The sequence below is a fragment of the Zosterops lateralis genome (genome assembly GCF_965231275.1).
Source record: "Zosterops lateralis genome assembly, chromosome: 3".
NCBI classification, from domain to species: domain Eukaryota; kingdom Metazoa; phylum Chordata; class Aves; order Passeriformes; family Zosteropidae; genus Zosterops; species Zosterops lateralis.
The window spans coordinates 11,778,991-11,802,909 of NC_139764.1; the positions used below are offsets into that span (position 1 = coordinate 11,778,991).

The following is a 23,919-nucleotide window of genomic DNA, read 5'->3' on the forward strand; positions in this document are numbered from 1 at the left end:
CATACCGGAAAGGCTTTGGCACAAGCTAAGTGGGTGTTGCAGAAGATGCATTCAGGAAAAGTCAACAGCCTTAAAACCCTAATCCCCAGGCCTGCTCTTCTGTCCCACAAGTCAATTGTTCAATTGCCTAGGGTTTAATTATTCGTTGTTTGCTACATACTTAAAATCACAGTAACATCTGCCCCTTCCTTTTTAAAATGTAGCGTTCAGGTTAATCTTTTCACACTCGGTTCACACTAATGGTAATACCGGGGTACCCAAGCATTGAGAAATAACATAGTTGCTGCTTAGGCCATGCTGTCAGCATACATTTTAAATAAATTGGTGCTGTACTGCCAAATGTTCAGCCCGTTCTTGTCTCCTGGTCTTTGAAACATGTAGATTTCATGCAGTTGGAATGTGAAGTTATCAAGACTGATGTTCCAAGCTCCTGTCCTTCAAAGGGTGTGCCAATGCATAGTGATTTAATCAGACAAGCTGTGTTATTAACTGCGTTTGGGGTAGTCAGCTTAGACAGTGGTTGTGAAGAGCCCAAACCATGGCATTGGGAAGGCATGGGGTGCTGATGGGGGAGAAGTTAGATGTTCCCTGTCCCGTTAAATGCTTGTGAGAGCCTTTCCCTCCCTTGCTTCATTTGTTCTGCTTTTTGCAAGCGTGTTCCATGGACAACGGCCCATACGTTACCTGCAAGCTGCTCTGTTATTTCTGCTCATTAATGCTGTACACTGACTTGCCTTTCCCTCCCTTCATGGGCTTGTTTGGTTTTTTCCCTGCAGCGCTCTGAGTCCTGGCATAACCTTTGTTGGCATTTCAGTGCTATTGACCCACTGATCAGCAGTGCTTTCCTCTTACCCTGAATGCTGATGCCACATTTGCCCCACTCAATGCACCAGGATCTTGATTCTTTCAGGTCCTACCCATGACCTTTCCTTCTTCTCCAAGCCGAAATGTGGTTATGAGGGTCTCAATAGCTGGAGCCTGATGGTCCCTCCTGAAAAACTCCATTAATTGAGATGCTCTCCTTTACTTTGCACTTATATCTCTTGGAGGGAGAGGGTTAAATTCTTGACTGGCTAGATGGCCAAGATGGCTTCTTGCTGTTTACTGTTTTAAGTTAATGCTTAATCACTTGATATTAATCAGAAGGAGGAAGAGAAGCAGTCTGTGAGAGTCTGGGCTGCAAGAGGGGAAGGAGGTAGTGAAGTGAGGGACTGGCAGGGAATTTGGGAGCTTAAAGTTTGAAACCTCACGTACGTTCAGGTAGCTGGAACAACACTGAAGTTCCTATCCCAGCCAAAAGGAGATACTTTGTAGGCTTTGTGGGAATAGATAGTTTGGAATAAAGGGAGGGAAAGGAATGTGTCTAAGGCAGTGGTTGTACAATCTCTGTAACCTGACGCCATGGCCAAAAGAAAAGGGCCTGGAGGCTCCTTCTTTGGAACCTTCTTAGGTATTTCTACCACAGCTACTAAACCATGTCCACAAACTTACCTATTAGAAAAGCTAATTTTGTGTGGATTTGCATATATCTGTTACAATGCAGATATAGGGTTGGGTCTGTTCTATGATGAACTTCTTCATTTTCCATCACTGATGGTGGTGTGTTTGTTTAAAAAATAAGCTATCACAATATTCTGAAAAGCCTGAAGGTAGAATTTGCGTGTTTCAAAACATTATCAAAAAGCTTAGCTTGGTGGTTGGTGGTTTTTTTTTTTTGTTTTTTTTTTTTTTTTTTTTAATGAAAATCAATAAGCTTTTATTTTTTCGCCTTTCCCCCACCTTATTAAGCCCATTATTCCTGCTAATTTGTCTCTAATTTTAAAGAGAAATAGCGCAGCGTCCCAAATTTTTGCTTCTGGGTGCAATCAGACTGTGGAGTGCTGTAGCTTTTCCTGGGCTGAGTCTCTGCTGATGGAGACTTGAATACCTTGCTTCATCCTAGTTTTTTAAGGCCAATATTTAAGAAGGTTTGCTTAGTGTTTTATCCCCCTCTCTCCCTCACTTTTCCATTGATGCAAATAGGAACATTTAGTAGCTTTAGCCAGATTTTGGGATTTGGATAGCTTTTTCTGTCTCTGCCTAGTGGGCAAATTATTCATCTTTCTGGTAGCCTTCTTTTTTTCTGTGAAAAATCACTGTTCAGTGGGAATGCAGCTATCCTGATTTGTTGCATGACCCTGGCAAACTTTAGCCCCTTCAGCTCAGCTCCAGGTCACCAGAGGGAGTTCATGGAGCGTGGACTGTCACAGCTGGCCAAGTGTTTGTGGGAGGAATTGAGGAGACAGCTGTGTGAGGTAGTGTGTCTTTTCTAGGGTGAGGAGAAGGGACTGGGTGACTTCTTGGGATCCTCTGCAGCCTCTTTGCTGTGACATGACTAAAACAGTCCCTGATTTCAAATGCTTCTTTTAAGTCAAGTGATGAACATTTTGGATGCTACAGTGATGAGAATGGTCGGATCAGGTATAAATTTGCCTGTTGCATCTTCTGTGCCTTTGATGGCACAGAATAGTAGTGTACCTTGAATTAATTGACTGATACGTCCACACAGCAGATCCAACAACTCTTAATGCTTGGCTTTACATGCAGATGGATTTGTACTTGAATTATAGAAACTGTCAAAGAACAAATAAGGTACCCAGACTTTCCTACCTCATCTCAAAGCTGGAAGATCAGTTTGTCTTTGAAATATCAGAAAGCAAATTGTGTTTGTCACAGACATGGCACGTGTCAGTAACAATTTATTCCACTGCTGGATGCCTGAAAAATCGCTGAGTCCTTTATCCTTATAAAAAATGTTCTGCATGGCTCTGTGCAACAGAGTACCTTCATTATTTTGGATAAGTGATACTTGTGTTTTAGCCCCAGCTGTCGATTCAGCACCACGCAGCTGCTTGGAATAATCATATTTTAATACTAGTAGTTGTTTTCCTAAGTAATCCAGTGATTATTTAGGAAAACAAGCACCATCACTTTGAATATCCCTCCTTTCCTACTTCTTTCCCCAGCTGATCCATGATGCCAAATGGTCTGGAACATCCCTTTGGTCAGTTGGGATCAGCTGTTCCAGCTGTGTCTCCTCCCATCTTCTTGTTCACCCCCAGGCTCCTTTCTGGTGTGGTAGTTTAGTTTTTGAAAGGGAGACTAGAATATCTCTTCAGAAAGAGCAAAGGTTTGAGATTTAAAGGAACTTTTTGTAAGAGGTAGCAAAGGAATCAAGTAGAGCTAATTTTATTTTCCGTATCTTTCCAAGAGCAAAATTTTTCAGGAACTGGTTGAAACTGAAATTCTGAGAATGCAGGTTTTTTTACACAATATTTTTAGTTTCTTAAGAAGCAAGCTGGAGTAGGGTGGAAAGAGCAATGCTTTTACATTTGTGTCTTGTTTCCAGGATTGGGGTTTGACTTTTTTTTTCAGATGTTTGCTTAATCCTTAGAATAGGAAGATGTGTTTGGAGGATTTGATTTTTCTCTTTGTGTTGTTTTGCAGTGAACTCATCCTGTTAGAGGGATCTTAGTGCTGAAGAGAGGGATCAGTCACTCAGATGCTAAGAATTCTGGCAAATACTATGTTTCCACTGGCTTTTATGGATTTGGGGAAGATGCATTTTCAGGATTGGATGAATTTTCTATAATTCAACCTCCCTTTTCTCTATACACTACCTACAGTGAAGCAGAATTAAGACTTGGCTGCAGATTTCATTGAGAATTCTATGTAGCAGTGCCCAAAATAGCCCCAGATGAGTGATGTGATTGCCTGTTTGCCCATGCAGGTTTGTTCACTGTGCACAGAAACCAGGAGAGGGTAAACCCCTGGAACACGAACATCTTTTCAGTTTGCATTGAACTGCACATAAAGCAGGTTTTGCAGCAAAGCCATAGAGAACTCACATTAATCCTGTAGTGGAAAATTGCATTGTTGAGTGTTGCTGTTCAAGCTATCCAAAAGCTGCTGGTACCAAGCCCAGATGGAGAGGGCAGGCACTGCTTGTGAGCTCAAATTCAGGAGCTGAGGGGCTGTCTCTGTGCCTTCACACAGCTGAAAGCCTGATAGGTTTCTTCCTTTTTCTCTTTTAACTTCTTGACAAGGACCAAGTGAAATAAAATGAAAGTTTATTTGGATCGGGTGGTGGAGGAAAAAGAGCTTGGATGATCCTTCAGGACCTGCAAGGAGAAACCCTGTGCAGCACCACTGTCCAGGCTTTCTGCAGAAAAGGAAGATGAGTGCTCCTAATGATCCTACCTCGACTAGAAACCATCTCTTGTTCAAAGCAAGACTAGCAAGGAGAGCTGGAAGGCTTGCCAGGGGCCTGATGTGTGGGCTGTCCTGCCTTTTGCATGGCTGCTGTATTGTTTCTCAGTGCCCCTCTATGCCTTGGGACTCCATTGCAGTTTCCAAGTTCTAGAATAGGTTGTTTTGGGGTACAACTCTGTTTACCCCCAAAAATCATCCCAGTCCTTTAAATTTCCTTTGGCCCTCACTTTTTTTTTTCTTTTTTGAAGCTTCTGCTCATGTCTTTATCTACCTCCTGTTTTTATGCTCTTGATCCCTGTCTGAGGGAGGAAATGTATTGGGGTTTTTTAATATGTTTTCTGTTAGGAGAGTGGGGGGGATGTGTTCTTGTTACATCTTTTTTTTTTTTTTTTTTTTTTTTTTTTTTTTTTTTTTTTGTCCTCTGGCACCCCTAAAGTTACTTTTGGCACCTGGTGATCAGGAGGTACCTTGAGTGATGAAGGTCTTGGCTTTCCACATCCTGTGCTCTGAATTCCTGCTGGGAGAGCACTGCTGGTTTGCAGTTTGAAGAGCTGAGGACATGAGGGACCCCAGAGCCAGGCAGAGTGACACATTCACTGAACAAACACAGCCTCATACTCCGGTGTCTGTTTTGGGGCATTTTGTTTCGCTCCTGCCCCAGGCAGATCACAGAGGGCATGTGGGCTGTGGGTCCATTTGTCTATAGATCCTTTTGGGACTGCAAGCACAGCCTGTGTGTGTTCCTGATAAATGTTGTCCTTGCTCCACTGCAGCTGTGATGGGATCAGCTTTAGTCTCTTGTTTCACCCTTGGCCTGCCCTTTCACCCCGAGAGCACATCTGAGCAGGAGATGCTGATGGAAGCACTCCTGGTGTAGGAATGATTCAGATGATCTGCAGGAGAACTTCTTTTAATCTGAATGTGGATGCAGGAGCAATGCCACAGGAGTGGTGATTGGACATTGTTCATAAAATCCCAGGTTTGCTGGAGAGGAGGGGGCAGCACTCAGGAGAAGCTCTCCTGAGAGGACCCCCAGCTTTTCCCTGCCAGGCAGATACTCACACTGTGCCCAAATACAAAATGTGTTTGTCCTGGGTGAATGTGGGACCTTCATCCAGGTGGAAGTTACCTGGAAAACCTTCTGCTTCTGATGTCACACTTCGGGAAAGACTTCCTTCTGTCAGACTTAAGTATATCTGAAGAGGGAATATGCTTTTCCATGTGCACTTCAGGGAAGTGCATGAAGCAAAAACTACTTCATGTTTTGCCCGTGTTTGGACAGAACCCAGATGTTGGACAAAAGCCTTTGGTAAATGCAGGAGGGGAAATGGGATGTCGGGGAGTTTGTTTTATTTTGGGCTGACTTGGGGTTGGATGTTCTGTCTTGTGTGAGATGTTTTGCTGTTTGAGGTTTTTTAGATAAAATTGCTTTTATTGTTCTAGGAAATTAATTTCTGATATTCTTAAATATCTTCAGTTTGCAGCTGCTTATGTTTTACATCACTTGTATTTTCCAACTAAGACCTGCTGAGTTTTCTGGTGAAAAGGCGGGGGCAAGTATGTTGCTTTTACCTGAGCACACCAAAATTTCCTTTTGCAGGGCAGATATATTTCCTGAAATAGCTTTTCTACCAAGCAAGAGGAGTTTAATTTAGCTAAATTGCTCACTGAAGATTTACCTGATAATTTCGTAATGTCTGTACTTCAGCGTATATTCTTGGATTTATCAGGAGAAAAGCTGTCTGGTGCATGGAAGCCTTGCCCTGGTTACATTGTAAGTAGACATCTCCCTGGAGATGGGGTGTAAATGTCATGTTGCTGATTAGCATCTGACATGGGGCATGGGAGCAAAGAAAGGGATGCCTCAGTTCAGTCTCCAAAAAGGAGAAACTGGAACCATTCCTGAGCTCTGACAGTGTTACTTGAACAATGTCCTCCTCAGTGTTTTCTCTTCCTGCTTCCAGCTGGTGTCTGGGTCATGAGCAGTCCTTTGCCACACAGATCTCTGAAGAGCCCCTGTTTTGATGTGCTCTGGTTGTGCCTGGAGGAGTTAAGACCTGGCTCTATTGTCTTCCTAAGCCAGTGGGGTTTTTATTCTGCAGAAGTGAAATCCTGGCATATGCAAAATTCCCCTGGGAGAGTTCTCTTTGGCTGCAGCAGGATCTAGCCCCAGGCAGGAAAACTTGCTGGAAAGCCCCATCCTGCCTGGCTGCTCACCTGTGCTCTGGTTCTTACTGGGGAGGTGATGAGGACAAAGTGCCTTGGTTTAAGGCAATTGAAGGCAAGGTCACTCCAAAATGAGTTACCTCCACTCTGAGCTTTAACCACTCACTTTTTGCCAGCAAGGAGAGATGAATGGGAGTAGATCTAAGTGAAAAAATAACTAGACAAAATATTTTAACAAAATCACATACTTTTCTCATCGAAGAGAGCCAAGTTATATTTCAGTTGTTCAGCAGTTAAATGTCAGCTATCCTTTAGTCTCCCTTTGTCTTCCACAAATCCATTCCATCTATGGAAATAGGTGGTAGGTGCTGATGTAGGGGTGGCTGTGGAAAGCTGGGTTTAATCTGAGAGTAGGGAGCAATCAGCTCAGTGATTTGCCCAAACAAAATGTTGTGTGGTTTTTTTCCCCAAAGTTGTGGGCATATTTGAGTCGGTCTGAGGCTTTGGTACTCACTAATCTTCTTCTAAGGCCCCTGTTTTGTATCATTTCCCCTGCTAGTCCTTTGCTATTTCTTACTTTGTTATTTCTTACTTATCTCTTACTTTAGGGAACTGGGCTTGAGGTGTGGGAAATGTCACTGGAAGCCTTGATGGAGTTCTTAACTTCTTCATTATCAAATTTGCTGTGGGAAGTATAAAAATCTGCTGAATCTTTCAACATGGGCTTGTTGCAGCTACAGCTGGGTAACAGTGTCTTAGTGATGCATTTTTCCCTCTCTTGGAAAATGACCGTTGCTTTAACTTGTGAAGAAAAGGGCTTTAATTTTGGTAGTTCATGTTTCTGAACTCCAGAATGTGGTTCCAGGGTGAGAGGAGGCAGGTAGTAGTGTGGTCGAGGCAGGTTTTGGATGAGTAAGAGAAAAACCTCTTCCCTGTGAGCACCTTAGTAATCATACCAAAAACGTAGCTGAGCAGGGGAGATTGGAATGTCTCCTACTGTTCTTGAGAGTCTTGGCTTTTGGATCACCAAAGCCATTGAGATTTTGAAAATTTTGGTGCATGATTAAACTATTTCCACCTCAGTTTCTTGTGTACACTGATTTTTCTTGTACAAATGCGTAAAAAATGGGTCTTTAGGCTCTCTGTTTGTCAATATCAGCTAGCTGACATTGGCTAAACCCTCTTAGCACTAGTCTAGAGCAAGTTTAGCATGCCAACTTCAAGAATTGCCAAATGGGAGATTAATAATTTCATGCCTTTTGGAAAAATTGTTCTCTGATTTCAGCTGCCTGCAGTTCCCAATACTGAGAACTGTTTGCTCACTGGCATGGAACATGATTCTTGCTCAAGACTGTCTGCTGAAAAGCAACAGAAATTGCATTGCCTGAAGGCTTCCCATGGATTTTAGTTCTTGATTGCAGGGCTGGTTGAGAAACCTCAGTGCACAGGAAATGTTGGTTCAGTAAATCCTTACAAGTATGCTTTTATGTAAACATATGTGCTTATATAGACATACATATGAGTGTGTATTTGGTAGTTATTCTGATACAATAAAGGGAATTTTGACATACATTGCTTAACTGGCTGCTGTGTGTTACTTGGTTGTTGGTTGGTTTTTTTTTTTTTTTTTTTTTTTTTTTTTTTTTTTTTTTTTTTTTTGGTAGCTTATTCTTCCTAATCGGAATACTCAAGAGAAAATTGAGATACAACGTTGAGGCAATTCTTAGAGAATGATGCTGCAGATAATGAAATTTATTATGTTTTATCACTTACAAAGGCTTGCTTTCCAGGGCATTGAGAGGTATGGACCCTTTTAGCTGGACAGAATGTCTGTTCCAGTCTGTACGTGAGATCATGTGTAACTTTATCAGTCTCATTACACATAGTTCCTCTAAATACGTGAAAATCTGATTGAACAAAATCTGATCGTGAGCTAAATGAGAATTATGGGCAGGCTGCTTTTTGGAGATGAACATGTGATATGCATTCTAGAGATTCTGAAATCTGTTAAGTTAGCAGGAAAAAAAAGCTCTTGTTACAGAGTCTTTTAAAATGTAATCAGTAGGGAGTTTCTATTCCCTTTTTCTGGGCTGTATGTCATCAGATGGTATTTTGGTTACTTCTGCTTCTCTCAGACTACAGAAGCTACACAAACTGTTTGAAATTAGCTTTTGTTTAAAGTGTAAATGACCAGATTTTCAAAAACATCCAGCATGCAGATTGTTGTGAAAATTGCTCCATAAAAATTCTGCTTTATTCAGCTCTGTCTCTCTGTTTTTTTTTTTTTTTCTTTTATGCAGGCGATATGGATTATGGTTTCGATTGAGGAAGTTAATACTCTGGTTGCTGGGAATGTACATAGCCATCCCATTTCTAGTAAAACTTTGCCCAGCTATTCAGGCAAAGCTGGTCTTCCTAAACTTTGGTAAGTGACTCAGTGGGGTGAGTGGCTGAGGGGACAAGGGAGGGATGTTTTTGTCTGTCACTTGTTTGCCTTCACTTTCACCCTGCACGTGAACAGCTTGTGAAGGATGTGAACTTTGGCAGGTTATAAACTTCCCAAGATTGTGGTTTGGGAAGCATTCTGTGTGGCCCTGGCAGTGCCTGTAGCATGTCTTTATTTATAATATAGAGTGACCAAACTGGAGCCAGTTTTCAGCCAAAAGAGTTTTCCTTCAGGAAAACTGTGCAATATGTCAACTGTGTTTTTCTGAGGGGTTCCACACGGTTGCATGAATAGACAGCAAGCAAGTGAAATTAAATCCAGCAATCTAAATTTGCATTTAAACCTACTTGTATTTCGTAATGAAGTTTTGAAAAATGTCTTCCTCTGACTGTGAAAGCTAGAAAGACCAACTATGAATACATTGTTTTTTATATAACTTGTCTAATTGGGATTGCATGTTCTCACCTTGGACTGTGGTTGCTGTGAGGTGTGCACAAGTGCAGGGCAGCTCTTGTGCTTTGGTTGTCAGAACTGACAGCTACATAACCTGAATAGTGCAGGTTTCAGTGATTCTGCTCTTGTAGAGCTTTGTTAGGTCTCGCTGAAGTTCCTGCCTCTGCTCATTCACAGGTGACAAAAATAATTGTCCTGTAGCATGTTCTTGTTGCTGTGTTTCCCAGATTTACTCAGTATCGTCTACAATGCGCTTAGAGTCAGGACAGAGATTTCTAGGGAAATTGTCCAGAAACCTGCCCTGGAGGTGGGTACTCAGCAGCATGGAGAATGGGAGAAAATGGGCCAGCTTTTGAAGGAGTATTCTGCTCCAGTGGTTTTGGAAGTTCACCCCTGAGCAAATATGAGACCTTGGTAAAGTGGCAGAATATTTGGAAGAAAATCACCATGGCAGCTCCAAAGAGTGGGAAGTTGGTGCAGTGTGTTGGGACCTGCCTGCTAATTATTGGAAACTGCTCATTACTGGACAGCACCTCAGGGGGAGGGGAAGGACAGCAGAGCAGCAGGCACTGTGGCCACTCAAACTGCAGCTGAACCTGTGCCAGGAGCAGTTGGCCCTGAACAAGAAATCCAAGATGAAATCAGTTTGTGTAGTGAGTGAGGAAGTTGGAAGCAGGACCCTCATAACCTCAGAGGGAGAGGCAGGGCCAGAGATCACCTGCTCCCTGCCCCCAGGTGAGCTGTGAGGTGAGTCCACTCAGTCTCAAGGAAACAGACTTTGTGTTCTGCTGTAGTGGAGCTTCATTTTATGGGAAGAGACTGAATGCAAATCAGCTAATCACCATGCCACTGATGCAGCAGAGATTTATAAAGCAGAATGGACAGAAATGGTTAAATGTTTGTCAAAGGAAGATTTGTCTGTCTCCCCCACTTTCTCTTAATTTTAGCCTGTTCCCTGTTTTTTTGGTGGTTGCCTGTGTCTTCTTACCTTGTTCTCTTTACTGTTCATATTTCAAATCACAGCTGTAGCAAATTTATCCTTCTACACAAAAGAGTCTTCCCAGCACAGTGGACCAGTTTGTATAGCCCTTCAGTGCCTTGGTTAAGCAGTTTTATAAGAAAATAAAGGTAAAATATAAAATTAAAATGTTTCTTTTTTGTTTTGTTTTTCATTTCAGTGAGGGTCCCATATTTCATTGACTTGAAAAGACCACAGGATCAAGGTTTAAACCACACCTGTAATTATTACTTGCAGCCAGAGGAGGATGTAACCATTGGAGTCTGGTAAGGAATCCAGTTCTGTGCAGTATGTGCCATGCATCTTTATCCTTCTTTTTTGTTCTCGGTGTTGCCTATTCAGTCTTTTTGCTGTGTGTGCTCTCATTTGTGGATGTTTGTATTTTCCTCTGCCAAGTGACTGAGTTCATGTTGGAAAGCATGCAAATCTCTGGGGCTCATCTGAGCTCGGAGCAGTAATGCACAAATACAGCCAGACAACCTGTACATTCAGAGAAGCATCAAAAATTGTAATCATAAAAGTTACAGGTCTGTGCCTGTACCAAGATCCTGCCTCCAGATCAGGCCAGACCCATGGAGTTAGACGTTTTGTCATTCAACTCTGATTCATATTTTGTTTTGCAAAATACATGTGGGGGAAGATAGGAAAACAGATCAAAGTGTTCAGAGTAGGAGGAAGAAAATTCAGTTCATAAAACATATGTAAGATTTGGAGAGTGGGTGAGAACGGAACACACAGTTTACTCTCTTCACCAAACAAGTGACAGTATCAGAGCTCATTTGTCATTTCTTTCTCACAAGGATGATTTTTCTGGTCCCAGGCAGGGACAATTCATTTTAGCTCCTTGCTACCCTGGATCATGGCAGGTATGGAGGGAAGGGGGTGTTCCCTTAATACAGACAGTGATATTCAGTCTGTGCAGTGCAGGATTTGGAGTTCTCAGCTGCATGTGTAACTTAAGGTGTTCTTTAATGCAGTAGAGGTTTTCTCTTCACAGGGTACCCAACCTTTAAATGGTTAAATGGAATAGAGATATAATTATCCTTAGGACAGTTTCTTTCCTTGAAGTAAATTTTAGTGAAAGATATGTTTAGAAACTTGAAAACTTCAGTCTTTCCAGGATAGGCTGGAAAGATTATAGGGGTTTGGTTCTTCACTTGGCCAAATAAAATTCTACCTGTTCAGCTGTTAAATAAGTTTTTATTGCAGTCTCGAGGTTTGTATTTTGTTTCCCTTGCAAGTGTACTCTGTACCTTGGCTAAAACAGAAGTTCCAGCCTGTGGTGGCAATTCAGAGGGTGTCATTTGTCATGATATTTATGGAAGACTTTCACAAAAGTTTGCAACCTCACTTTTGATAGCCAGCAAGGACTCATGTTTGGTACATTTGTGAAACAAAGTCCTTAGCCCGCTTTGTTCCTATGTTTGCAAAAGTCTTGGGGCAGAACAGTTGAAGAACTTTTGAGTCTCACAGTTTACTGAGGCTCTTCAAGACCTTGGTGTCTGCTGGCTGCAGGCAAGCAAGTAGATTTTTACATTGCTTTCCCCCTGTTAGTGTGTCCTCTGAGCTTTACCTCTGGGGAGGATCAGTGTGGTAGGTGCAAACCTGTCTGCCTTCAGGTAAAAAGGCATGTGAGTACTTAAGTTACTTCTGATGGCTGTAAGCCAGCGCCCTTCTCAACAACTGAGATGGTTATGGGCATGTACTTGCTTTGTGTTTGTATTCTAATTATCCAGTTTAATTGCCTACCTTCTGTTCAGTCTGTCATTCCTCTTTCTGTTCCACCAGTGTTGAATTCTTTCTTGCAGGCCACCTAGGTACAGTATCTACAGAAGAACTGCTGTGAGTTAAAAATTCCTGCCTCTTCTAGATTGTAACTTTTTCAGCTAAAATGTTATACCTAAAAGAACCTTGTGCCTGAAGACAAAACACATGATCTCCTCGGAGCCTGGGCTCCTCCTTTTCAGATTGGCTGTAGAGTCAGATATGCCTCTTAATCACGGAACATTCTTTCCAAGCCCAACTGCCTTTGATTATTCTGAACATCTGCTGACCTACCAGTGAATCTTGTTTATGGTATATAAGTATGTTAATTGAAGTAATTAAGTGCCATAAAAGCTGAGGAACTGTGATTCTTTCACCAGAGCAGCAGGAAGTTCAGTAATTGTGCCTTTGAAGTTTGATGCCTTGCACAGACAGCCCTAAGTTTTGAAGTCAATGGTGATGGGAGGTGAAGATGTAGAAATAAGTGTAGACACTGCCTTTTCTATTTGACCATTTGTCAGCTAGTCAGGACAGTTGTATGGGAAGTGTGCGTGAGGTGTGTAATCCTGAGTGGAGGAGTCGAACAGAAAATCTCAGCACTCAAGTGGCAGACACTTCAGTGAGGAGGAGCAGCAGGAGAGTGTAAATTCTCCTTCTGTCCACAGGCACACGGTCCCTGCAGCCTTGTGGAAGAATGCCCGAGGGAAGGACCAGCTGTGGTTTGAGGAGGCTTTGGGCTCCAGCCACCCTGTAATCCTTTACCTGCACGGCAATGCAGGAACAAGGTGAGGCACAAAACACTCATGGCTTTGTTTCAGGATGTGTTTTCTTGGCTTGTCACAGCTTCAGCACGGTTAAGAAAGATGGAGAAAAACTCCTTAGGGGCTGTAGTGATGGGACAAGGGTTAATGGTTTTAAACTAAAAGGGGGTCGATTCAGATCAGATACAGGGCAGAAATAGTTTATAATGAGGGTGGTAGTCAAACACTGGAACAGCTTGCCCACAGAGATGGCCACAGAGATGCCCCATCCCTAGAAACATTCAAGGTCAGGCTGGATGGGGGTCTGAGCAAACTGATCTAGTTGAAGATATTCCCCTGCTCATTGCAGGGGATTTGGACTAGATGGCCTTTGAAGGACTCTTCCAACCCAGACTATTCTATGATTAAAACCAAAATAAAATCTGAAATTATTTTGGTGCTTCTCCTTTTAAAAGATGGCACGTATGTTTTATGGAATGATCCTTCTCTGTTTATTGAATGTGGGAATAGATTTATTGCAGTTATCAGAGATATCTGATATTATAGTTTACCTTGTAACCTCTGCTAGAAGCCAGGAGGCTGCGAGCCTTCCTGAATCAGGTCATGAGAAGTGCTTCTTTTCAGTACAGTAGTCTCTGAATTGAGACATGGGATGGTATTAGTGCTTCTGTATATGTGACTCACAGGCATTAAATAAACTTTCCAGTTCCTTTTGTGGGTTTATTTTTGTAATTAACACATTCTGAGGAGAGGAAGGAAAATCAGAAGGAAAGAGGAAGGTTGTGTGCTGATCTTGTTTCATTATTGCATCTGTCCAGGACATTTGTCTGGACCAGGAGCACTTCTAAAATTTTTATAGTTGACTGTTTATTGGCTGAAGTATTAGGTTAGTTCTCTGTACTTCGTTGCTGGATGCCAAAAACCATTAATGCACAATGCGGTGTGAAGATATTTCTCAGGATCGTGTTCTTCCTGCCACCTCTCCACATGTTACAGTCTTTTGTTCATTTACTAGAACATGGTCTTTTCTCTTAAAAATATTCATTTTACATGTCCTTTCTTTCCCTGTGCTTGGAGCCAGTGAGAAAATCTAAGGGCCATCTGCTTGGCTTACTCTCATGATTTCTGCTGGGAGCATCAAACTTCTGAGCCAGGGCTACTGGCTGGGGCAGCACTTGTAGCAAGAGATGCAGAGCAGAAAGGGACAGCCTGTTCTGATTGCATTACAGGCTTTGGAAAAGGCAGATAGGAGTGTGGGTTGAAAAGTTCATTTTTACCTGCGGTGAGGCGAGATTTACATGGAGAAGTTGACTTCAAGATTATGTCCTGCATAGCTCAACAAAGCCTGGCTGTCTCCTTGAAGCCTGTGACAGAGCAGTTATGGTGCTTCTTATGTTGGCATGTTTTTGTTAGATTGCTTCAGGCAATTGGGAAATATGTTGCTAGAAACTTAAATGCTCAAATGTGGTTGGTTTGGGTTTTTTTTGTGTTTCTTTTTGTTTGGTTTTGTTTTGGTTTATGTTTTTCTCTTTTTTTCTCTCCTTTTCTCTTCATCAATTGCCCTTGCCAGAGGAGGGGATCACAGGGTGGAGCTTTACAAGGTAAGTGGCTGCCTGTGTTGTCCAAACAGCTGCATGAACACATCAGGTGTGCACAGAGTTGAGAAGACTGCTCAGACAGCCCACTCCCAGCAGGCACAGCCCTTGGGGCTCTCAGTGGCCTTTAAATAGGAAGCCTGTATGGGAAAAGGGATGTGTGAGCTGTGAGCACACTTCCCCCATCTTCTAAGATGTTTGAAAGGTCTTTTATTTGCTGTTGTTTATTTGCTGTTGTAGCCAGCTCCAGCTGAGCTAACCAACACAGCTTCCGGGAAAAATCAAAAGTTTTATTTAATTACAGCCCCAATTTGATTGATTAGCTTAGTGTACTAATTTAAGGTACCATTTAAGAGTATTCAGCCTGGATTTCCCCTTTACTCACAGCACAGTGCATTTGTATGACGGTGCTGTCTCAAGTGCAGAAGGTTCTGTAGAAAACCCAATGAATTTCCCAGGTGTAGCCCTAGGGTGTGAGTTACATGAGAACACAGCTGCTTTGAGTGTTTTGTGTAATGATTTTGTGGGTAATTTATTTTATTAAACTCTTTTGGCTGAAATTCCCACATACAATTTCTTGATTTCATATCACGTATTTATAAAAGAGTCATAAATGGTTTTGCTGGTTCATTTCAGAGAGGTCTGAGTCTGTTCTTCTCTTTGTGTCAGTGTTGGCACTCACAAAGCTTTATTGCAATTCAATGCAAGATCCCCTCCTGTAAAATATTTTAAATTCAGATTTCTTAGAAAATGGTGTTTAGCAACCCCAAGGAGGCAGGTGATACTTCATTTCCTTTAAGAAAAAAAAAAAAAAAAAAGATGAGCTAAGTTGCAGAAAATTAGTTGAGGAAACTGTCATGTATGGTGATCTGTTTTGTCATTTTTCTGGGAACCAGCCTGTGCTGCAGTGCATTTTGTGGTGGCCAAGACAGGCAGAGGAGTTGGTTTTGATTTTGATGGACAAGAGTAGCAATGATTTGGAATATACAGACTCGGTGTGTTTCTGTGTGTACATATACAGAGAACATCGTTTACCAAAACCCAAGGTTTCTATTCCTGGGTCTGGTATTCTTTGCTTCTGAGAACATCCAGGCAAGCTGCTTAGTTTGCCTTTTTCAGTCAGTGTGAACACACACATGGGCTGAGCAGAACCACTCCAGAAACTCCAGGTTTGTGTTTATTCCAGCAGAATGAGCCAGTTTGGAATGCTGTCCTTTTTGCTGGTGCTTTCAATAGGCCTTCAATGCAGCCAACAGAGAGCAAATGTGTATAGAAGATATGAGAACTCTCAACAGATTAAATGATTTTTAATGGCCTGGGAAAGGGAAGATTGTGTATGAAATCTTAGCAGTAAGATCACATTGTAAAGCTAAACCCCACGCTTTTTAAGAAGAAACTTCATTTTCTGCATGTCCAGTCAGGGAATTCAATGTGTAAGGGAACATATGAAAATGTCTTGTAGTGATTCCATTGGAAACAGCTGTCCTGCAGGATCTCATTTTTCTAGTGGGACAATGGAAGTGCTCTCTCCAGTCAGGTGCCAGTTGTCTTTGTGAGCTCCACTTGATACTGTGTGCCTTAAAGTGGTTCTGAAGTGTTTAATTGTTTATAAATCTACCAAATATATGTAATCTCTTAAAATTGTGCTACAATGCTCAGCTGACAGGTGTCATTACCTTTGTAGGCTACAACAGTCCCAGTACCACTAGAAATGGTGTTGGTTTTATATTTCCTCTTTAGAGTATAGTACAATGCTAATATTGCTTTTTTAAAAATCATGTATCACACATAGACCACAAGAGCAACATTTTAATCCTTTTGTAACTTTTTGTTGATTTTTGTCTACCACAGAGTTGTTAGGTTCATGTCAAGCAATGGTAGCTTGAAATGCTTATATTGGTTTTACCAAAGCACTTTTCCCAAGCAAGTTGGTCTAACATTGAGTGTTTTTACTTGATTTTAACAGATTTTGTTTAGATTACCATTGGTTATAACATAAATATTCATAATAGAGCAGCTGCACATTTTTGATCTGTACATTTAAGCCTTCTGAAATGGGCTCCTATATGTTATGCTTACATTTTATGCCAATTCAAGGAATAGAATTGAAACAGTTGTACTTTTTCACTGGAAAATGTGGAAGTAGAGGAAACAGTAGGATATTTGCAGATCTTAAAGTCAAAGCTGTTAAAGGGATAATCAACATCTTAGGTAGCCTGATATGAGGTCCAGGAAACAAACAGAGTAAAACCAGTGGGCTGAGATGATGAGTGTCTGGAAAGCTCTGTGCCTGCTACATTGAAAAGCTGTAAATTGGCCATTTAACATGTCAATAACTTTATAAAATTAATTTCTTGGTCTGATGCAAGAGCATGGCTGGTGTGCAAGACTCTGTAATGGGTTTCTGAGTGTTTTTCTGCCTTCCAGGTTCTCAGCTCCCTGGGATACCATGTGGTGACATTTGACTATCGAGGTACGTGGGCTTCTTTTACAAACACTTGCTGCCAGCTAATTAGGTGTGGTTATTGCTTCTCTTTTTTTCCCTTCATGGGTATTCAAAGAATTTCCAGAAATTTCTTTCCAGTGCCCTTCTGTGTAGCACTGCTTCCTGCTGTCCAGGTGTGTGGGCTGTGGCTCCTGTCTGTCCTCATGCACAGGGCACAGGTTTGGGGGCTGAGAAGCAGAGAGTGAGCCAGGCACACAGGCTGTCACAGCAGCCACTTAAGGCACCCCCAGGTGCACATAGGGAAGCTGATGGGCTTGCCTAGGTGTAGTCCTTTTGGATAAGATCTAGTTGACTTTCCTAAGGTCACACAAGGAGCTGAACTTGCACTTACTTCCTTCTAAAAGCTCAGAGGTGAGATAAGACAGAGTAAATGATTTGCTAACAATACTTGGCAGAAGCCATGACTGCTTTGCACCTCTGCACCAGCAGTCAGGCATCTGCTGCTCCTTTTTTACCTTCTCAGTATTTAAGCCATGGCTGCAGTGTAATGCCACTGCAGATACAGGAAAGAAATTAATCCATTGCATTTTTATCAAGAAGACACCTGGGAGAGGTTTATTTGTAGGGGCTTGCCCTACAAATCCTGCTGTTTTTTCAATCCTGCTGGCAGCTGCTTCTCTGGCTGCTTATTAGGTATCAGAAGGGATGTGAGATGCTGGCTGCTAAGAGCACACAATGTGTAGATGTGCTGCAGCAGTGATGGATCCAAAACAGTCAGGAGGGTGGAAAATTGCTGGAGGGCACTGATCGAACAGCACAAACTGATGTTGCAACAGCTCTGTGAGACATGGTTGGGTTTTGGCCCTAAGCATCCAATCCTGTGCTGTCAGAGACTCCACTTACAAATTGGTTACATGCATGCAAAAGCAGGGAAAGTTTGGGAGCTGGGCTGTTGCAGGTGGGTACGTGCAAGAATGCTGTTGTAGCAGTGTTTGAGATCCAGTCCTGGGTTATGTTGTTGGTAAATCCACAAGAACTCCTTGGCAGACAGCAGTCACCTGGATTACATGACTGTGAGTCAAAATGACTGTGAGTTCAGCCCCAAATCATAGAGGTGCCCATGAGCAGAAAGTACCCAAGACCTGGGACATTTGCAGATGCAGAGGGGCTGCATGGGAGGAACTGGCTGGCTCTGCTGAACAGGCATTCTCAGCAGGAGTCTCTGTGTTCCAGGCTGGGGTGACTCCATAGGCAGCCCATCAGAGAGGGGAATGACCTACGACGCCCTTCATGTCTTCGACTGGATAAAAGCACGGAGTGGAGACAACCCTGTCTATATATGGGGACACTCCCTGGGCACAGGGTAAGCATCTATAATCTTAGTGGCACTTCTAAAGAAGCAGCTTCTAAAGAACATTAAGCACTGACCTTGAATGAAGGTGCTGTTTTGCTGTAATCTCTGGGCTGGCTTGGCTTGGCATCTGTGGCATGATTTCTGTCTTCCCCCTCTGCACTGTACAGAGTGAGAAGGGCTGCAGTGAAGGACTGCAGCAATGGATCTTGAAACTTTGTTGTCCAGAGGGTTCACACTAGAAAGACACTTGGAATAATAGATTGCAGATTGCCTTTCAGAGCAGAACATCAGACTTCTCTGGTATTCTAAAAGAGTGTGTCAGACCACTCACTCCTGTGTGTGCCTTGTCCTTACAAAAGGTTTTCCTCCTGTCCTGATGAACATGCTGTGTGTAATCAGTGCAGATGCCTGCACAGCTACACTGCTGGCCACCTCTGACATTTGCATGGTTATGCCTGGCACAGGGAAATTCAAGGTGGAGTGCCTTTGCCTTCATGCTTTTAACTTTCATTTCCTGCTTCTTCCCTTTCCATGGCTGTCTGGAGGTGAGCAATGTTTAGCACCACATGCTCTTACCCTTGTGATTGGTCAAGGAGCACAGGGCAAACACAAGAGTTACCTTTGAGTTGAGCTGTGTACAGATAAACTGTAAGACCACAAAGGCTGTGAAACACATGCTGGGACAGGGAGGTATTTCAGGGAAGTGGCTCTTCATTGCTGTGACACTAAACACTCTGCTTTGTTTGAGAGAAGACAAAGACTTTGGCTCGTCCTCTATATTTTTTGCTCTGTTCAGAATCCCTTTCTGAGTCAGAGCATGCTTGTGATGTTTCCCAACACTGCAGTCAGAGTGTCCTGAGACTGATCCCCAGCTGAGTTCTCTAGTGACCCCAGCCAGTCTGGAGTTCGAGGTTTGTGAAATGTGCTGTGCTTGGAGGACTTGGCAACTTTGGAAATATCCCTGTCCCATTAGGGTGATGCACAGGGGGAGACCTTGCTGCTTTCTGTCCCAGTTAGGGAAGCTCCTTGCAGTGTAGCCCTGGGATGCTACACTGCAGCTGCCTGGAACAGCACCCCTCTGCCTATGCCCCTGCATTCCCCTCTTGCTTGCTCAGCCCTTGTGGTCTGGAGGTAGGAGGCTGTCTCACACTGCTGTGGATGTGCTGGGACCCTGAGAGCCACCTGAAAGGGGCTGTCTGATGTTTCTCCCTTGGACTTGTTCACTTAAGTACAGGCCCCTGATATCACTTGGGGCAGTCAGGGATGTGAGGCCGTGGGAGCACAGGTCACTGTGGGGCAGCTGCTGCACCTCGGGCAGTGTGAGGGGGTGACATTGTGGCTGTTGAGTTGTACCTGTGCCACCTGTGGAGCTGCTGCTCTGCACAGGGCCTATGCCAATACAATGCTCCTTCCTCTTTGCAGGGTTGCAACAAATCTGGTGCGGCGCCTCTGCGAGAGAGGTGAGTGTGACACGTGGATGCGCTTCCCAGCAGCCTGCTGCTGCTGGCCCAGATTCCCACAGACCTTTGGGGTGGTGACAGGGCTGTCCTTGGTGCACCGTGGTGGCAGCTGCTCTCATGAGGCAGACCCTGACCTTGCTGGCTGTCTGCACCTCTGCATTTCAGCACGTTGCCTTTGGCTTTTCAGAAACACCCCCAGATGCCCTGATCCTGGAGTCTCCGTTCACCAACATACGGGAGGAGGCGCGGAGCCACCCCTTCTCTGTGGCAAGTACACGGTGACACTCACAGGGAATTGTGTGCATAGAAATGAGCTTTCAGAAGTGCTGGAGCTGAGCTGGCTGCATGGCTTGTGGGGCAGTGGTGGTACCTGTAAACCTCGGGGGTAGAGAACTACAGCTGGGACAGCTACTGGGGACACAGTGAGCAGTGCCAGAGCCACGTGTCCAGCGTGGGAATGAGCTGCTCTGAGCTGAGCACACACAAGGCCAGGCCTTGGATGCAGCCTGGCTGAGGAAGTGCCCTGGGATAAAACTCCCCCAGGAAGAATTGCCAGCAGTCCTGCATGATACCTGGAGACTTAGACCATGCAAGCACCATAGGGCCTGCTCCTGAGCCAGGCTGGTGAGACAGGCCTGAAATGAGGGAGGAAAAATAATGCTGGGGGAAACAGTGGCAGTCTTTCTGCAAAGAGCATCGGCAGCAGCCAAGGGGTGTTATGGGATGGCAGTGGCCTGCCCTGTTAGTGCTCCTTGTATCACTGGCCTGCTGGTGCCTGCCACTAATGCACGTTTTTCCTCTCAGATATACAGATACTTCCCTGGATTTGACTGGTTCTTCCTTGACCCCATCACGACAAGTGGAATTAAATTTGCAAATGATGAGAAGTGAGTTCCCTCTTTGCTGGGGTTTTTCAGCTGTGGCTGCAGCAAGCCATGGCAAGCATCTATGAGGATAGACATGAGACTGCACTCTTTGGCTTTTTTTTTGTTGCTGCATTGCTCTTACTGGAGTGATTTCAATTACTCTCACAGCCCTGAGAGCAGCACAGTGGAGCTCTGTCTTTTTAAATTGTTCATAATAAGGGCAGATGCAACAGAGAAAACAGAGACTACTCAGGGATATGCTGATTTGGTTCATGCCATTGATGCTTTTCAAGTGTACCTTACACATTAACAGTAGCACTGTAACATGGAAGGAAGGTTTGGGAAGATTTCTTTGCTGTGTATTTGCCTAAGCCACTTTGCCTATAATCACATCACTGCCTCCTTTCATTGAGTCTTTCATTGAAGAGCCTGAGCATTTGTGAGTTTCCAGTACTAAAACCAAACCAGACCTGGGAGGGGTGTGTGTGATGATTTACAGTGGAGCAAGCCACTTTTCTCTGGTCTAAGCAGCAAGAAGATTTTATGAGCATGTCTTTCACTGGTAAATCTTCTATAGATCAAATGAATGGTGCCCAGATAAGGTTTAAATTGTAGCTGATAACCCACAGGACATGTTTGTCATTACAGTTTTCTTAAAAATGTACATGTGTGTTGGTGCTAGAGAACGATGGGATTGCTCTGAGCGTTTGTGACATTGTTGTCTGTTTTACAGTGTGAAATACATTTCCTGCTCCCTGCTCATCCTTCATGCTGAGGATGATCCAGTGGTACCATTTCATCTGGGAAAAAAGGTACACACATGGCTCTGCAAACTGATCTGGTGGGAGGAACTGGTGTGGATAGAACATCTTGGACAGGCAAGAAGTCAGGACTATAAAGTGTAAAACACAGTCTGGAGGGACTGCAGATCCTGTGGTGTTTGGAGGTGGCAAATCAGTGGTGAAATGAGGCTGGAGCTGCCAAAGCTGCTCAAGGCAGGGCCCCTCAGCCATGCCTGAGGGGGCTGTGGGTTGGGCAGGGGGAGCTGGGCTGGAGTAACTCAAGTCCCTGACCTGCCTCCCCTCGTGTTCAGCTTTACAACATCGCTGCGACGTCGCGGAGTTTCCGGGACTACAAGGTGCAGTTTGTGCCCTTCCACACAGACCTGGGCTACCGGCACAAGTACATCTACAGGAGCCCAGAGCTACCTCGGATACTGCGGTAACTACTGGGCACTGGGCTCTGCACACAGATACCTCGGGGGGCTGGCTGAGCACAGGGGGCTGACTCTCCAACTCCTTGCAAAGCACATCTTGGGAAGGGGAGCCACAGAAACCTGGGAGCGTTTTCTGGCTCATCTCTGCTGGGAGCCAAAGGCTCTGGAGGAGCTGCTTGCAGAGCAGTTGCTTCAGTTTGGCTCTTTCAGTGGAGCCTCTGATGGATGTGAGAGCAAAGCTCAGTGCTGGTCCCTGGAGCTGCAAATGCTCGAGCCATAGTATTTGCCAGAGGAATGGAAGACCTGCAAGTCTTTTATACATATATATATATATATATACACATACATGCATATATATATACACACACACACGTATATATACACATATAAATACATATATACACACACACACACATATAAATATATATAGAGAGAACGAGCATGTACCAGAGTATATGAGAGCCAAGTGTCACTGCTTTGTCATTTCCTTTTCTAGGGAATTCCTGGGAAAATCTGAACATGAGCATCATCACTGAAGACTGTCTGCTTGTCAGCACAGAGATTTTCATTTCCTTCCTCTCTCTCCTTTTCCTCCCTGCTCCCTGTGGGTCAGTCTGCCGTTCTTCCATCCCTGGCACTAGAGGAGGTCAGGGATTCCCATTCCAGTCCTGATGTGTACCCTTGGCAACTCCAGCTTCTGGCATCAGCATCTGTGGTGGCAGAAGGAAGAAGTTGTTGGCTTCTTTCTGGACTTAAACGGAGGGGTGGTAACAGGCCAGGAGCCAGCACCAAGCCGTGAGAAATGTAAGCGCAGCAAAGCCTTGCCCATCCCTCGTGGTACTGCTAAGGACAGATGTTCCTGGGACACTGTGTCATGACCAAGGATGTTTCTCTCACTTTTGAACACTGCTGCTGTTTTTGGATCATGTAGAGATACATTTGTAGGCAAATGGCTTTTGCCGTGTCTCCTTACCGCAGTTGTCTTGCTTGAGTTTGAGGTGTTCTCTTTCTAGAAAATACATGTTTTGCCTTTCCTTTTCAATCAGTGGCTGTAATTACAAATACATGGAGGATCCAGGTAGTGAGAGGTATTTTTATTTAACTCTTCAGTCACAATGTGCTGCAAGTGTTGGGGTGATTGCACACATTTGGAAATAAAAGATTTTTTTGTTCTTCCTTTTGAAACATCCGTTTAATGGAAAAGGCTAGTGCCCTTTTATCTTTCCTGTACCTTTTCCCTTCTGAACATTATTTTTTGCTCCCATCCCAGCTGTTCTCTGTGGACAACCTCCCCTTTTTCACAAGTACTTCCTATTAGGATTGAAATGACACATGTATATAAACTGCAGACTTGGGTGTTTAAGACAGAAAGTGTGAGGTTACTTTTTTGCTTGATCTCCTCTTTCATGAACAGTGTGTGCCCAGGCTGCTGGAATGGATGTCTTCCATTACCCCTGTGCACACCCAGACAGCCATGTGCTGCTTTTTGGTGAGAAGGGCAAGTTTGTTTTTTTTTTTCCTCAACTACTTTTTAACTTCTTGGATCAGGTTTTTCCTGTTCCTGGTGGCAGTGTTTTTCCACTGTATTTAAAAGCAGGCAGTGATAGTTTTTGATGCAAAAATCAGTTTGGGATGTCACTCCCCATCTCTTCCCCCCGCATTCTGTGCACTTCCAGTAGCACATCTTAGACCCTCTGACAGCCATTGTCCAGGAGGCAGAAGTGGAAATGAGCCTTTCCCACAGGGAGGGGTTCTGGGGATGTCCTTGCCCTCCCTGGGGCTAGAAGAGGGGCTGGTTTATGCCACTGAAGAGCTCTACACTGAAAGAGGAGTCAGTCACACACTGCCTGGCTGGGGTCCTACCCCCTGTCAGTCCATAGATAGTACCAGGTGCTGTAGGTTTAGTCACTAGTGCTCAAAGGGAATTGTGCTGCCCCAAGGGTCTGGTCAGGGATGTACAGCATAGTAATAAACTGCTCAGCATGCATCAGAGTAATATCTGCAGGCTCATACTAGTTGCAAAAGAGACAGTAGCTTGTTCTTGTACCAAGATTCTTCTGCCATTAGCACAGTTGTCCCTGAGGTTTCTGACCCCTGATACTCATAAAGTAGCTGTGCCACTT

At 43.9% G+C, this 23,919-nt stretch overlaps 1 protein-coding gene across 1 annotated transcript in view; it reads left to right on the plus strand.

Moving 5' to 3' along the window:
* The window catches only part of ABHD12 (abhydrolase domain containing 12, lysophospholipase), a 33,289-nt gene extending 10,453 nt beyond the window's left edge, over positions 1 to 22,836 (plus strand). The window contains exons 2-13 of the mRNA XM_083856515.1: positions 8,718 to 8,842; positions 10,495 to 10,600; positions 12,764 to 12,883; positions 14,430 to 14,460; positions 16,882 to 16,927; positions 18,134 to 18,263; positions 19,677 to 19,714; positions 19,902 to 19,981; positions 20,519 to 20,601; positions 21,314 to 21,392; positions 21,674 to 21,801; positions 22,293 to 22,836. Coding sequence (XP_083712641.1) covers positions 8,718 to 8,842; positions 10,495 to 10,600; positions 12,764 to 12,883; positions 14,430 to 14,460; positions 16,882 to 16,927; positions 18,134 to 18,263; positions 19,677 to 19,714; positions 19,902 to 19,981; positions 20,519 to 20,601; positions 21,314 to 21,392; positions 21,674 to 21,801; positions 22,293 to 22,332 — 1,006 coding nt within the window. The 3' untranslated portion in view covers positions 22,333 to 22,836. The remainder of the gene's footprint in view (positions 1 to 8,717; positions 8,843 to 10,494; positions 10,601 to 12,763; positions 12,884 to 14,429; positions 14,461 to 16,881; positions 16,928 to 18,133; positions 18,264 to 19,676; positions 19,715 to 19,901; positions 19,982 to 20,518; positions 20,602 to 21,313; positions 21,393 to 21,673; positions 21,802 to 22,292) is intronic.
* The last annotated feature ends 1,083 nt before the right edge of the window (positions 22,837 to 23,919 follow it).